Source organism: Crinia signifera, chromosome 3 (assembly GCF_055691185.1).
Source record: "Crinia signifera chromosome 3, ASM5569118v1, whole genome shotgun sequence".
NCBI classification, from domain to species: Eukaryota; Metazoa; Chordata; class Amphibia; order Anura; family Myobatrachidae; genus Crinia; species Crinia signifera.
The window spans coordinates 286,186,231-286,202,885 of NC_139219.1; the positions used below are offsets into that span (position 1 = coordinate 286,186,231).

Sequence of the window (16,655 nt, forward strand, 5' to 3'; positions counted from 1 at the left end):
ATAATGCAAAACTGGTGTTAATAAAAAAACAAATGTTAAAAAAATATGCCCCTAAATTTGTTATATCCTGTCACAAAACCGAATAAAATATAAATAATCTATTGTTAATCTGCTTTTTATACATTCATAGTCCTATTTTTACTGTTCAGCATACCTGCACAATATTGTAGCTGTAAATTACTACAACAGTATTATACTAAATTACTACTATTATAATGAAATCGCGTCTTTGTTCCCACTACTAGAGATGTATCCGCCAGTAATGAGCTCTCCTGCCCCTAGTGGTGACAGCGGGTATGTGCAGGCAGCCAGTGAGGGAGGGGCAGGAGAAAGGTTATGTGTGGTTATAGCTTTTATCCCAGGGGGAGCCTGAAACTCTCACATTCCTGGCATAGCAGCAGCAGCAGCAGCTATTGAGGCGGCCGGTGTGAGCGCAGGAGAGTCAGTCTGATCAGAGCTCTCAGGCTGTGCACAGCCTACTCCACAGTCCCGACACTGAGGGACACACACTGCACAGGGGACCTTGCCCAGGCTGGCAATCTGCTGCTGCTGCACACATCTGCTATGGTCTGGTGAGTGTCCATTCATTGTCATTGCATGCAGGACTACTGGGGACTATTATCCCAATATCAACATTATATTCTGCTGTAGGGACAGATCCCAAACTGCTGCACCCACACTGCACGTGTCAGGGGTACAGTATCAGCATCTTAAGAAGTGTGTATTGCTATTTCCATGACAACTCTAAATTCTAAGTGTGTATCTTGCATGCCTGTTGTGTGGGGTTCCGGCATAGAAGAAGGTGCCAATGATTTACATACATTAATAGAAACTGTTTAAGTGAACATATGTCAAAATGCATCCATACAATTATGGTTCTATTCAAGAATTGGCAAATATATATATATATATATATATATATATATATATATATATATATTTATTAGTGAAGCCATATATACTTGTCTCTATATTGTTGTTGTGGTTAATTTTTTTTATATTATTGGCCTCTTGTTCAAATATTGTTTTCAGTAGACCAATAGAAATATATGTGTATGATTACTGTGCTTGTAGGTTATATGTGCTTCATATAACACAGGTCTATGTTGTTGTGCTTTGTTTACCATGTGTCAGTGAAGGGTTAACAATGGTGCATTCTTTATCGGGGACCGCAAGGGAGAAATGCAGGTGTTTGGTCACCCTAGCAATGGCTTAGGAATCCAAGGGGTATTTTTTTTTGTTATTGTTCTTGTTTTGAGTACAAGCCTTTGTACGCTTGTGGCTGGGCTGCAATCCACCAAGAATGTCAGTTGCAACACAAAGGGCCCAGTGATGTCACGTCTTAGATATGTGCGAGATGTTAGTATGTGCTTCGCTGTGGAAAAAGCGTTTTGTGTCCTGAGAGAACAGGAAAGCCGCAGGTTTGTGGCCATCAAACTCATCCTTTAAACATGTAACAGACGAGAGTTTGTAGAATGTTGAACATCATCGATTTATCCACTTAACCCATTGCTGCGTAGCTTCACTTGGTCGTATTGGTAACAAAGATGGGGGCATGTTTTGTGTGTAAATGGTCCCAGCTAGGGCATTATCTTAAAGGTAATAGGTCTCAAAGGATTTGTTTTATCCTTAACCGTGCTCAATCTTAAAGATTTGTACTAACGCAATATCGCGGTTGGCTGTTCGACTTCAACTACAAGAATGTGGTATTCAAGAGGAAGGTTAAAAAACAAGCAGCAGGGGGGCATACCAAATAAATACTGGACTTTATCTCTTTAGAAAGGGGAGGGAGGAATTACAATCATTAATACCCCCCCCCCCCCCCCCTTCCATGTGAAAAAAAAAACCAGGTCAAAAGTCTTACCTCTCCAGGTTATTGTGACACAACAGTAGATAGGAACAGGACCATTAGAGAGGCATTTGCAATTCACTAGGACAGGTAGGATCAAGGGCAATCCTTTCATGTTATTTTCAGTTAAATGCTCAGTAATTATTGGGGTTCCTCAGCCTCCACCAATGACCTAGAAAGCCTCTGATTATCTGTTGGCATACAATGTTATAATGTGTTCTGTTGGTGAAATATTCTTACATTTTAAACATTCTTTGGAAATGCTGACTATTCTCTCAGAAGTGATACTATATATATATATATATATATATATATATATATATGTATATATATATATATATATATATATATATATAGCAAAAACCCATAGGCAATCGGAGATTTGGTCTTTGCTACCTGTAATGATCACCACACAATATTTGTATGGCTTTTTAATATATTTCCATTCATCCGCAGGGTCTTCAGAACAGTTTCATAAACCATCAGGACATTTGGAGAAAGGATTATCCAGTGTTATCATTTTCTGTGGTGGGATTTTAATTTGTCCATTGTGCAAGGATGAGAACAGCGGAGGATTCGTCTGGAACGGTCCTGCACCGCCTTATTCAGGAGCAACTGAGATATGGCAACCTGAGTGAAAATCGTACATTGCTGGCCATTCAGCAACAGGCTTTACGGGGAGGAGGGGGTACTGGAAGCCCCAGGTCATCCCTAGAAAGCCTTGAACAAGAGGAATTGCATGGTAGCCCTTCAACAAGACAGGAACCTCAGGGGCAAGAGCACCATTGTGACCATTTCTACTTGGAGAACCCTATGTATAAAGCTCACGAGTTTCAACATAAGGGCGAGGAGCTTCCAACCTACGAAGAAGCCAAAGCTGCTCTATCTCAATATTACACAGCTCAAAATGTCCAGAAGGTAGAACACGCTTCTCAACGGCAAGACCATTCCCTTATGGAGCTGAAGCATGGTCATGTCAGGTCTCTCAGTGAAAGATTGCTGCAGTTGTCTCTAGAACGCAATGGTGCCAAGCCACAAAACCTCATGAGCTCCTCACTCAGCTATCCTCAGCTCCCTAGGCAGTACCAGCTGTCCGTAGCTCGCGGGCAACAAGAAGGAGTACAGTACAGGAATGCTCCACCTGACTATCCAAATTATGGCCAACCTGACCCTACCATCAGTGGCTATGCATCAGAGCAGAGGCACTATTCTGGAGATCTCCCTTTATACCATCAACCCGAAATGAGGTAAGCATATCAACTTACACCAATGTGTTATTGTATGCGCCGGTTAGCTCAGTCTACAGCAGAGAAGCCTGATGCCGCCCCCCCAAACAATATGTGAATAATGACTGAATTTCCAATTATCTTTAGATGCGTTGCATTTCATTCTGTCTTCTTTAAACATACAGCTATTTTGTGTGATTTCTTTATTTGCTGATCTTGAAGTCTCGTCAATGTTTAAAGCAGACATCGATCATTCCACACATACCGATCACCAGTCTGCAGTCGCAAGTAGAGGTCTTCACACATTTTATTATAGTAACTTCAAAAGAGAATTTAAAGAGAATCCCTTTAAACTGTGGTGTCGTAGGCATTTAAGATCTCCCTGGGCCCCAGGAGCTGTGACAATCCTGCATTGTTCACACAGGAAGAGATAAACAGATGCAGGAAGTGGCCCTGTATGTACAGAGCCAGATAATGGTTAGGCAATATTTTCAGTCTCACAATGAAAGAATGTTGTCCCTTGTTACTTCTTGTAACCCCTTTGGCAGCTACAGCGATTAGGGTCACTGGCGGAAATACCATCTCCATTGTGATAGCCTTTTAGAATTCCGAAATTCCAGGAGGTTGAGACTAAAAGGAAAATTCTTTTATTTTGGCTTTGGGACAGTCGCTTTGCGCCATTGCCTCCCTTCCAGATTGTGGTGCGCAGGTACACGATTAGAAAGATCAGCATTGCTTACTGGAATCCATTAAATTACTACCTTGGGCTGTTGGACATTATAAGCGTATTACAGTTCCGGAATATAAACATGCAGTAGGAAGTTGGTAGAATATTTTCTTTTTATCTTAAAATCGCAGAATGATCTAGTACTGCTGGTTATTTTTAGAATCGGTGTATTATTTTTGGACGTGTGCCTGACATATTTCACTCGTGATAGATGTTTTTCTACTTCTGCTAACACAAGAACGTACAGGTTTAGCGTTAATCTCTCAATAGTGTTCTAAAAATGTTTCCAAAGTGCAATTAAGTTGGCGGTCTTGTGGCAGTGAACACTTTACGTTGCCATCATCGTTGGAGCGAAAATACTTTTGTAATTTTGACAGTAAACCTTCAAACAAGAGTATATTAATCATCAAGCTGATGTGTGGTATGTAACATCTAATCTTTCATCTTTTTCTCTTGCAGGGTGATGCCTGAGAACAATATGCACTATGGCCAAATGGGGTCTTTTAACATTACGGGGTCTCACATGGCGCGAATGGACGCTCTGCTACGAGAGAATGAAACCCTGCGCAGGGAACTTGAGAATTACAGCGAAAAAGCGGTCAGAATCCAGAAGGTAAATATATGCTCCTGTGCAGGCTTAATGCGTCTGTGCCATTTAAAAAGCCTCATCCATAACGCTCTGTGAGGCTCTTTGCGTCATTGGATGGTGTAGCACAATAGGCGTACAATGGGGACTATAACAGTCTGGGGAGCGTACACAGTGCAGCTGTCTCCATTACTCCGTTTTGGGAAACCCATTAATGTCCAAACATGATTTCCATCACAGGTTATTGTATAAGGTCCCCCAGCTGGTTACAGAGGGTGGGGTGTCTGCCACTCTCAGTTTCGTTTTGTCATCTCTTTCACTTTCTGCGCTCCCCCCCTCCTTCGTCATAGACCCCTTTAACAGCTGCGAGGGATTTTGCACAATGGTGCAGCTATAAACCATTTGTTAGAGGCACACGTAGAGCGGAGGGCTGCTGACAGTTGCTTGAGTTTTGTGTTCTGCTTGAACTGACCTGATGTGGCATAAATGAGGCATTGTGTGGGGATGAAAAGGTGCCTGTGTTGGGAAGGCCTCAGCTGTAAGGAATAGTGAGGGAGGGGGGAGCAGCCTTTCAGCAACTGTGCAATCCAGACAGGCAGGTGGCACAAAATTTTACAGACATAATCAGGGCCTTACATAAGAATGACTGTGTCCAGAGCCTTAAAACCCACAAATGAAATACAGATTCTGTTCATTTTTATTGTGATATATTTACAATATAACATTTGACATTTTGACAAGAATATTGAATAAACAATTATATATGATTTTTTTACAACTTGGTCAGTTATAAATACTGTAATAGATCCATCTGTACTAGTAATTACATAGCATGCACTGTGATGTTTGTAGAACATTTGAGTCCTCATAGAGTGTAATATAGTACGTAGTGTCTGATGTCATCCATGGCAAGTAATCTATAGGAGGCGCTAAATTGGTGAAGCCTGATTTGTTGCGCTATATGTCGCACATGTAAAGCATTAGGTGATGTGCTCTGTTGCAATGTGCTATCTTTTCTGGGACATCCAATATACATGGCTGCAGTCTGATTCCTTCCCTTCTTCCACAGCTGGAGACAGAAATTCAGCGGATCTCAGAAGCTTATGACAGCCTCATGAAAGCATCCTCTAAGCGGGAGACACTTGAGAGTGCCATGAGGACCAAGATGGAAGGAGAGATGAGACGCATGCAGGACTTTAACCGCGACCTAAGAGGTGAGAACCTGTGTGAGCAATCAATTGTTATCCGCTATCTTGAATCAGGCTTACCCAGGGGAGGCTGCAGAGGAGCCCCACCAACTGCCAATCCAAACTGACTCACTGGCAGTGGGTGCGGTTCCCTTTTATTTGAATTTTGGACTGAGCTGCAGCCCCACCTCAGGAGCCTCCACTGGGCTTAACTGAGTGGACCTAGATCCTTAAGAACATCAACTCCTTTAAAATCCATGTCAAAATAGGTCTGCCAAGGCACAGGAACATGACCACCCTGACAAAAACCATTAACCTACATATAGCACCAAAGTTGTGTTAATTGGAGTTACTTAAAATACGCATTGGAACAGAAAAGATTCCAGAACCCTGAACACCGCTGTTCTATATACAGATGTAACAGCTCTTTTGGAAAAGAGACCGCCCCTCTAGGGAAGTAGCCCCAAAAAATCGGTTGAGGGACATCGCAGTGGCTGTTGAGACAAGAGATTCCACAGAGCAGAGAAATGTTAGATTATTGCTAACCTTGCGGAAATTTTTGTATGTCTGTGATGTGAAACTCATTTTCGCCTCTCTTTTTGTTTAGAACGTCTGGAATCTGCACACAAACAGCTGTCAGCCAGGAGCATAGAACAGAGGGAAGACAACCAGGGAACAGTATCCAAGCTGATTGCTCAGTGTAAGTTATAATACTGGAAATCCGAACCGTACAACTTCCTAGCCCCCAAGGCCTTCATTTGTACTTTAGAAAATGGAAACCAGATATCCCGTTTTGTCTGATAAAAAAGGGATGCGTGGAAAATAAGTCGTAAACATGTTCGCACTCAATCGAAAATTCAGCGTATAAGAGCGTTACACATTTAGCAAACAGCACGACTACATAGAAGCTCAGTTGTGTGCGTGGGATGTGGCCTGATGCACCTGGGAGTATACAGCGGAGGTGTGTCCACTCCCTGTATCCTGAAGAAAAGGCTGCGGTGCTTTAGCAAACAAACATACTTCAATAGGTTCTGAATTCCTTACATTCCAGAAGCTGGTCTGCTCAGCCCCCTTTATGTCCCCAGAGGAGAAGGAGGGAGAGGAAGGGGGGCACAGCATGGGTTAGTTAACACAATGAGATTTGCATTATACTTAGCAGGAAGTTCACATGAGCATTAAAGAAAGACCAGCAGATTTATCAGACTTTATTTTACATTTTCATATGACAAATAAGAATTCTTCTTTACATATGGACCAATAAAATAGTCTTATGGTTATACAGATGAGTTGGAAGACAATGGCATTAGAGTGAATGTCTTGCCTTCTGTACCATCTAGAGTAATATATTAGAGGATGTTACTGAGGTATCTTTACAGTGAACGTCTCTAATGCAAATGTTTACACTTCACCCAATTCCGACGGATCAGGCCGAGAAATCGGCCCAAATCGGAGGTGTTTGATGTCCCCCTTGGGTCTGATGTGCCGTCCCATGCGCATCAGACTTAAACCGGAGTTCGACCTTGCTGCCTGTCCGACCTCCAACCCGGTCCCCCTCTCAGCAGCGATAAATGGGGTCGCATGTGATACATCGCATGTAAAAGGACGGCGTGTATCCCCCTCCTGGGCGGCTCAGGGGGGGTCGGATGGCTATACACTGCTGCAGTACAGTACATCGCAGTAGTGTATGGGCACATTTAGAGGGTAAATATACGGAAGCTTCTAAAAATAAAAAGAGGTGACATTGCCCATAGCAACCAATAAGATTCTGTCTTTCATTTTCTAGGATGCAATAGAGCAGTGGTCCTCCTGACCCCACACAGTTCACGTTTTCCAGGTCCCCCGACAGGTGCACTCATTACTGACGGACACATTGTGAAAGATCCACAGGTGGAGCTAATTATGTCGCTTGATTCTGTGAGGAGACCTGGAAAACATGCACTGCGTGGGGTCCTGAGGACCGACTTTAAGAACCTGTGCGATAGAGAAATGATAGAATGTGGTTGCTATGGACAACAGTAAACTTACCCCTTATTGTCCTTGGCTACCAACCCAGATGCTGCAATTTAGAGCTGATTTCTTTCTTTTGTGCATCCATCCACACAAAGTGATCTGGTAGCTTTTTCCCATGTTGGGGAAGTTGGAAACGTCACAAGATAGAACTGGTCTTACAAGGATATACATCCTTGAGCTATCTGGCTGCTCCAAGCCTGGGAACCTGCATATTTGCTTAACCTTTCATGGAACAGTGCAAGAGCAGTCAAGTTTAACATATACTCAGGAATATTCTTGTCAGGTCATTCCACACACAGACAAAACTCTTGTAAACATGTTCAGGATCTCACAGGCATTCTGGCTGTTTGCAGAGCTTATCGTACTGCACAGATCTCTTCGTTTTTGTGTTTGCTAACCTTTCCAAAACGCTGAGAGTTCATTGCAAACTTGTATTCAATATCGTCATAATCATATTATTTTTTTTAAGGCCTGCAAAATACTGTTGGCCTGATTTTGACTAGTATGGCAAATCTCTCCGCTAAGGGCAAGTTTGTGCATACAGCTTATGCGCAGAAGTGAATTTAGGCATTTTTTATATCTCAGTCCAATTCTGAGTCAGACCTGGTTGATTCTGTCAAAATTGACAGTTGCAACGCCCAGTTTAAAATCAATCAAACCCCCACATTATTTAAATAGGTTTTCTATTAGCATAAGGCAGTAAATTTATGTTCCGCGGCTGCTCGCAAATATAGGAACTTTGCAGGCAACTCAGAATGGGCCGCTGTATATTTTGATTTCTGGGTTTATTTCAGTAAGGTGAACCTTTTAATATTTTATCAGCCAATTGCAGGAAATGTAGATGCACCTGTGGCCTGTGACCTTGCTAAGACGCCGGGATGTCATTGGTTTGCACACATCCCACAAAGTGGCTCTGCCTGCGAGTTTCTAGGCGACAGGTGCTTTGTAATACATGGATTGATGCTGAAATCAAATATAGAACATATGTAAGGGGAAACGCTATATGTCTGTAACTGATACTATCGTTCTCCATTCACATTCTTCAGATTTTGGTTCCAGCCTTAGTTACTTTGAACCGAGAGCCCAAAAATACTCTTGTTACAATGCACATTTCAACTGGAACATATCGGGTTATTAATCAGATTTTATCTTCTATTTCGCAGGCCGTGAACAGCAGCAAGATAAAGAGAAACTGGAGCGCGAGATCAGCCTCCTGCGCAGTGCCAATGAGGACCAGCGTCGCAGAGCAGAGTTGTTGGAAAAAGCTCTGAGTAATGCTCAGTCCACCGCCGCTCGCACTGAAGATGAGCTGCGCAAGAAGCGGGCGTATGTGGAAAAAGTAGAGAGACTCCAACAGGCATTGAGCCAACTCCAAGCTGCCTGCGAAAAGAGAGAGCAACTGGAACTACGTCTGCGGACAAGGCTGGAGCAGGAGCTGAAGAACTTGAGGTCTCAGCAGGTGTGTAGGTCAATGATGCTATGCATTATACAATCATTACAGTCTTTTAAGCTATTTCCAAAATGCAAAGAGGAAAAACTAACTGAAATTGTGTTTCTCTGACAGAGGCAACCACTGACTCATAATGGAGGCCTTTCTCCCGAACTGTCTGCCCAAGTACTCTCTGAGCAGATGAGGGAGAAAGAAGAGCGGATACTGGCTCTGGAAGCGGACATGACGAAGTGGGAGCAGAAGTATTTGGAGGAACGCACTATGCGCCAGTTTGCGATGGATGCAGCAGCCACTGCCGCAGCCCAGCGGGATACTACCATCATCAACCACTCACCTCGCCACTCGCCAAACAATAGCTTCAACGAGGACCTTCTGATGGTCAACCACAGGCACCAAGAAATGGAAAACAGGTAGGTCCTCCTTAGGAGAGTAGTTGAGAATGTTACTGGGTCCCGGCTTTGCTTTCCTAGACTCCTTTTTCCGTTCTTTGTTAACACTCATTTCTGCAATTCTTCTTTTTCTGTAGAATCAAGGCTCTCCATGCTCAGATACTGGAGAAAGACGCCGTTATAAAAGTCTTGCAGCAACGCAAGCCCCTCCAGAGCCCACTGCGACCTGCTAAGTCTGTACCCTCCATCTTCACTCCATCTGTGCAGACCCCAAACGCAACGGCTGCTGAACCACAAGTGAACAAGTCACAAGTCACAGCAGGTGATTATTTGCCATATGCAACGATAGCTAGAACTTGCATATCTTCTAGTTGTTTCATTTGTTTAAATCCATTAGACAATTGACCAGTGGCGTAACAATAGCCCTGCAGACCCAGCGGTGGCGGGGAGGTGCTGAGAAAGTGCGGGCGCCGGGGGACTGCGGGGCTATTGTTAAGCCACTGCCAGGACCTGCTGTGTATGTGGCCGGGACCCGCAGATTTACTTGTCTGCCGTCCCGGCTCTCCGTCTGGCTCCTGCTGCTTATGAAAACTGACCTTCACAAATGGCTGCCCCCATCCTAAAAAATTGTCTGCTATTAGGGGCAACCATTTTGTGAGGGTCAGTTTTCATTAGCAGGAGTTCGCCGGGATTGCAGACAAGACTGGCAGTGGACGTGGCATGTTGAGGGGTAAGGCAGGGTTGGGGGTTAACTTTACTTGGGAGGGCACTGCCTAAATTTTTGGCAGGGGGGGGTGAGCAAATTTAGTAGTTACACCACTGAACTTGACCTAATTTTGATAAAAACTATGTGCTTATTCTTGCCTTCTTTCTGTCTTCTCAGTAAGCAAACCAAGCTGTCTGCCATCTGCCAACACTGGCACCTTACCGGTTCACTCCAAACATGGCAGCAAAGATGGCAGCACCCAGACAGAGACTTCTACTGAAAAAACAACCATGACCGATTCTCTTCTGGACAGAAACACCTCTACACTAGGTATGTCCTTTTCCCTGATTGCATTCTATGCGAGCAGTCATTGTATGTCAGAAAAGGCTTTTGAAGCTTTTTCTTCATTCAAGAATTTCAAAACTTCATTTCTGGAACAAATGAAACCTTATAGGTTTCCATTATCACTTATGTCTGGGGGCTATTTAAGATTCATTCCAGACATGTCAGTTCCCATGGAACAGTGTCTGAATATACAGAGAGGGAGTGTTCGCTGCTCATTAATGTAAAGCTAGACAAACACTACAATAAACGTTCTAGATTTTCCCTTTAAATAAGGCCTTCATATGCAGCCCTCAGTTGTCGTTATTTAACTTGATTATGGCTATAACAAGCCTGGCTGCTCAGCTAGAATTGTCTTCCCCTGTGTCTTGTGAAAGGACTTTTCGCAATGGCAGAAGCTGCACTCGCTCACCTCCCCTCCCCCAGGCTGAGCCCGTGCCGAGCCCTGCATAGCTAAGAGCTTTCTCCTCTAACGATTGCTGCCAAGGCTTGGCCTCCCTTGGTGATGACTAATGCCAATGAATCTCAGCTATGCAGCTGGGAAGAGAATGCAGGTGCGAGGCCAAGAGAACCGAGGACAAGGGGGAAGGGAACATCTCTAATGTATGAAAGATCATATTATTAATTCAGTGCCTGGAGACTCCAGTATACAGTCAACAAATGATCACAGTGTTAAAAACTTTGACATACCATATATATTAGGAAACTTGCTAAGATGCCGCAGTTATGACCCACACCTACTTTATGGGAAACCGTTGCCCCGTGACCCCTCTGATTACATCTGCACAACCTGATTGACATTAGAGGACCAACCTATATTACAAAATATAAGGGTAAATTTACTAAGATGGGAGTTCTATTGCAGATGTGATGTTACCCATAGCAACCAATAAGATTCTACTTCTTGTTTATTTAGCACCATCTAGAACAGGGGTGGGCAATAAGTGGCCCTCCAGCTGGTGATGAACTACACATCCCAGCATGCTTTGCATCAGTTTCAGCATGGCCAAATAGCAAAACTAAGGCAAGGTATGCTGGGATGTGTAGTTAATCAACAGCTAGAGGGCCGCTTATTGCCCACCACTAATAGATAGAATCTGATTGGCATCCCATCTTCAATAGAACTCCCGTCTTGGTGAATTTACCCCTTAATGTTTCTAGAGCCATTACTCGCACCAGAATATTTTAATGTTACGGTGTAGATAGAGTCTGTCTGCTGACGAACCAGAGCTACAGGCATGTCTGGTATGTCCTCCCCCTCACATCACAACACAGCCATTGAAAATGGGACATTGTGATCCAGCATGCCAGATTGTGAGACACTGCGCTCTAGCGTAACGCCCATAAGCACTGAATGCATCACCCTGTCTACTCCAGACAATCACACAGCCTCTAAGTGTACAAGCAAGGCCTGCTGCCTATACTTCACCCTGTCTTACAGTCCATTGTATAGTGTTTAATCCATTTTTACATGTCCGCATACTGACATGAGAGATCACATGCCTGTCCCACCATTTATGCCTTCAATGGCCTTTGTGAAGGGTGAATCAGAAGATGAAATCACTGCAGTGCATAGCTCCAGCTAGCTGGCTCGTCCAGTCATGCATAGACAATTCCCTATGAGCATGACAGGATATTCAGTGAATGATTATTACTGCCTATCCGTCTGCTGCTTCTCATGTGTTGGCATTTCAAATATTACCATATAGCGTGTCAAATACATATGAAATGTCAATTCCGCGTGTAATTATCGTGTCAATTTCATAGTTTGAATTGTGTTAATGGTTTTCTTATGACCAGTTTGTTTTCCTGCGTAGTTTTAGCTCTTAGTTTTCTGAATTTATCAAGCTTCAAAAAGCGATAAAATGGAGATTGAGAAACAACCAGTCAGCCCCTAACTGTCATTTTTCAAACCCGGCCTGTAACGTGACAGTTAGGAACTGATTGGCTGTATGTTTATCACTCTCCATTTTATCACTTTTTGAAGCTTGATACATCTGGTCCTTACAACCTATTAATATGGAAGTGTCATTGGTAGATTTGTGGTGGAGCCCGAGTTTCACGGAACCTCCAATCACAAAACCTGTTGTGTAAAAGATTACAATAGATGAATGTTGAATACTCAGTAGAATGCGTTTTCATTTGACAGATGGCTTGCTGGGAAAAAAAAATACATATTTTGCATTCATTTCCGCTGGTTTTGCCATTCCATTAACCACCTGTTCCTTTTTTTTACAGAACCTACTTCTATAAGCTCCAACGTTTCCGACATGGTAGAGATTCTCATCTGAGTCACCGGCCTATTGGGGCTAACGCCTCTGCGTTGAGGAAAGTCTTACACGATCGAGAATCGTAGCTGGTTGATCAGCTTTAGTCCACAGGCCAAGAATACTGTATTCAGTCTGTAATATGAGGTGCTCTTGGAGTTGGGACAAGGAATGTTACAGCTCAAAAACGCCAACCTAGAATGCCGTTGGACTTTAAGAGTCGTCCAGGACACCAAACTGAGCGATGGCTGAGAAGACTAGAAGATGCTCATTATTTTAACTTAATCCGAGGTCGATAACACTCGCCGACTTCCAGCAATGTGACAAAGTGGTTGTGGTCTCTGAACTCCATCGCAACCTCAAGACTTTAAATCACATGGACTCATACTATGGGGGAAGAAGAATAAAGTCGTAATGGCTTTGGAAATCCGAGGGCCAATCCCTTTTGCTGCTAGAAATACCTACAGAAAACTGCAGGGGTTTGAAGTGGTTTAAAGTTACTGGACTCTTGTCCTAAACATTTTTCATGTAAATACTTATGTGTTTATTTGTATAAATCCCCCATTGTCACTATTTATACAGCTATGTTTTCTCTCTGTTTTCATGACCATCTAAGGTCTACTTTGAAGTTCTAGAGCGAGATATTAGGATTTATACATAAATGGAGGCTCATCGGTTGATGGACCCAAAAACATTTAGCTTAGAGGCCTGCTGACACAAGGGCAAGTCCGAACATTACTCTCTGTACATCTCCCCAAAAAACCCCTTATAATGTATTTATTTTATATTATGAAAATGATTTCCCCCTCCGTCCTTCTCTGTCTTTTTAAGCTGCTGTTGCTGGTCAACGGTGGCTATTGTTCCGCTCAATTCCTGTGCATTGTTTACAAAATTAGATCAGAAGACAATTGCATCAAGCAATTTACTAAAGATTTTTCTTATTTAGAAATGATCACCCCTTCTTCTAACCCGAAGGTCACCGGAGAAGACTAAATGCTTTCTTTCTGACAACACAATGGGTTACAAATGTAATATATATATAATTTTTTTTTTTTTGGTATTTGTTATTTTTGCCTATCTGCGCTGTGAAAGTCTGTTTTATTCCAAAGATGTATGAATCCGATATATATTTTTTGTGAGTTTACTTAAGTTATCGAAAGTATTTAAAGACGTAAGCGTGACTGTTGTTCCTTAATATTATTCTGCTTATTATATGCTGCCTGGATGCCATCTGGTTCCGCTGTTGCAGACCAGACTTTTGTTATTTTAAATATGAAATTAAATACATTTTAAAACTAAACCATTGCTGTGTGACAAGTGATCACTTATTTCTGTACTGCTTGAAAGGTCTTCAAGTAGGATTTGCTAGTTTAATGAAAGGACTTGATAACATGAAGACGTGTATTATGGTCCGGATAGGATTCCTGTGTTTCAAAAAATGTAAAATCAGGACACATTTGCAGGATCCTATTGGCACAGTAAACACACACCGCACCCTTTTACATAAACCCCATCATTTAGGAATTATATTGCTGCGGAGGCAATTTACAGAACTTTATCCTGACTTTATGCATTTAAAAAAGTGGGGCTACTTAATATACTTTACTTTAAATATAACTCTATGATGGAGATGAAATTTCCTCACTTTTTAGGTTTGAGAGTAGCGGGAAATTTACTAAGATGGGAGTTCTGTTTCACATGGGATGGTGCTATAGGCAACATCAGGAGGGATGTTTGGGCGGATATCGTGACTTGGCCCGGTTCTCCAAAACCGACCCCAGCATCTTTATTATATTGAGGTCAGACGATCGGGGGGTCAGGCAAGATGAGTCACCTCGTCTGCATGCTCAGAAAACCACGAATAGATGACACAAGCTGTGTGAATCGGTGCCTGATCACCGAGGTACCAGAGATCACCAGCCAGAAACAAAATCTGTACCGTGGGATGGACCTGGTCGGACAAAATGTCTACATTCTGTTGTGCTTGGCAGTGACTGAACCGTGCATGGTGATAATGGGGCCTGCAGAATATCATGATATGGCTGCCCAGATCAACGCGACCATCCACCATGCTAGATTCTTGGCAATCTCGATTGTACACTTGGCTCTGTGTTCTCCATACCCAAACTCATCCTGTGCTTGGAAATAGGGTGAAGGACGAGTTATCCGATGAAAGTCTACCATTCCTCAGCCGTCCACGATTTATGAGTGTTACACCGTTTTCTCCACTTCTTGGCATTTTTGTAAACTGTGGCTTTCCCATGAATATCACACTTGTGGAGTTACCTCCTCACCATTCTTATAGACACGGGATGTGTAACATGGAAATTCCACTCAGCAGTCACTTTTGTAGCGGTTGTCTTCATTTTCTTGGCCGCAATCATTCTCAATGCCCTTCAGTCTCTGGAACTCAGTTTAAACTTTCATACACGCTTGTATAGAGCCGATGATGTTTTTCCAGAAATGGTATATGCGTCATCACCTTTTTAACAGTTCCTCGCAATATCCCAAATAAACTGGCTTCTGTAGTCATAGGCGCAACCACTAGATGGGTACCAACAACTTGCCCTCTCTGAAAGTCTGTGGGCTCAGACATGGTTCACGAACACAGAACAGTGTCCTCAGAGCAAATGAGATCTCCACAACAGGTTGTCCCATATATGGGTAACACAAACTACTGTGGTGCCATATACAGTTTAACATTGAAAATTCACATCTAGTTTACATATTCCGTTGGCGCGCTGTCTCTATATTATTTGTCTAATTTCCTCATGTTTGTGTGGGTTTCTTCCAACATTCCAAAAATGTACTAGTGGATTAATTGTGTTCTAACAAAATAAATATCCCTAGTGTGTTTGTATGGGGAGCAGTAGAATTTGTTGATGGTCAGAATGCTGGTGGTCAATATCCAAATGCTGGTATCGCTGGCAATGCCATCATTGGCTCAGATGGTAAGATCCTGCCCTAAAGTCCCCATTTCATGTCTAACACCAACCCTCCCTCCCCGCAGCCTGAATGTAACTCCCCCCCCCCAATTTAAATGATATTCTTCTTGGTGTTGCGAGATGGATGAGCACTTGAAGGCCAGGTGGTGCCTAACCCTCCTTATGTGGTGACTAACCCTGACCTCCCCCCTTCCACAGCCTAATCCTAATCCCCAGATACATACTCATCTCACCATGCGGCTAGACAGTAGGGATCTCTCTGACGGGATTATGGCACCGGTGTCCCGACCTGGAATTGAATAACCTCCTTAGACTGTAAGCACCAATGAGACAGGGACTGATATGCCAAAAAACATCACTGCACAGCTCTGAGTAAAATGGTAATAATATTTAATCACTTTTTATATTGCTATGTGGCGTTTTACTTTTGTTACGTGTAAAATTAACAAATGCAAAAAAATTATTAATTAGGAATTACTGTAACTTGTATTTTATTAAACATTACTGACAAACCATCAGCACCTTGAGCAGGGTATACACCGGCAGATAAATCCTGCAGATCCGATAAATGCTCTGACCTTGATTATCAGTGCACCCCTTTATTTTATTTATTTATTAACAGTTTCTTATATAGCGCATACATATATCGCAGCGCTGTACAGAGAATATTTGACCAGTCACATCAGTCCCTGCCCCAGTGGAGTTTACAATCTATATTCCCTACCACATGCACACGCACACAGACATTCTAGGGTTCATTTTGTTGGGAGCCAATTAACCTGCCCGTATTTTTTTTGGATTGTGGGAGAAAACCAGAGTACCCAGAGGAAACCCATATCCACTGATCACTTTTTGGCTCAGTGAGTGCTGAGACCAGGGGGCATATGTAATAGGGATGCGAACAGCATCTGGATGCTGGCAGTAATAAAACTGACAACAGGATCCTGACTGAAGGCCAGAAGACCAGCGTC

General features: G+C 42.9%; 1 protein-coding gene across 1 annotated transcript; it reads left to right on the forward strand.

The window, feature by feature from the left end:
* The first annotated feature begins 380 nt into the window (after positions 1–380).
* Positions 381–14,039, forward strand: AMOTL2 (angiomotin like 2). Its single transcript, XM_083178391.1, has 10 exons — positions 381–572; positions 2,306–3,096; positions 4,262–4,415; positions 5,458–5,602; positions 6,183–6,275; positions 8,749–9,044; positions 9,150–9,445; positions 9,562–9,746; positions 10,308–10,460; positions 12,711–14,039. Exons 2-10 carry the CDS (start codon positions 2,408–2,410, stop codon positions 12,761–12,763), a joined length of 2,064 nt encoding a protein of 687 aa, XP_083034517.1. The 5' UTR covers positions 381–572; positions 2,306–2,407; the 3' UTR covers positions 12,764–14,039.
* The last annotated feature ends 2,616 nt before the right edge of the window (positions 14,040–16,655 follow it).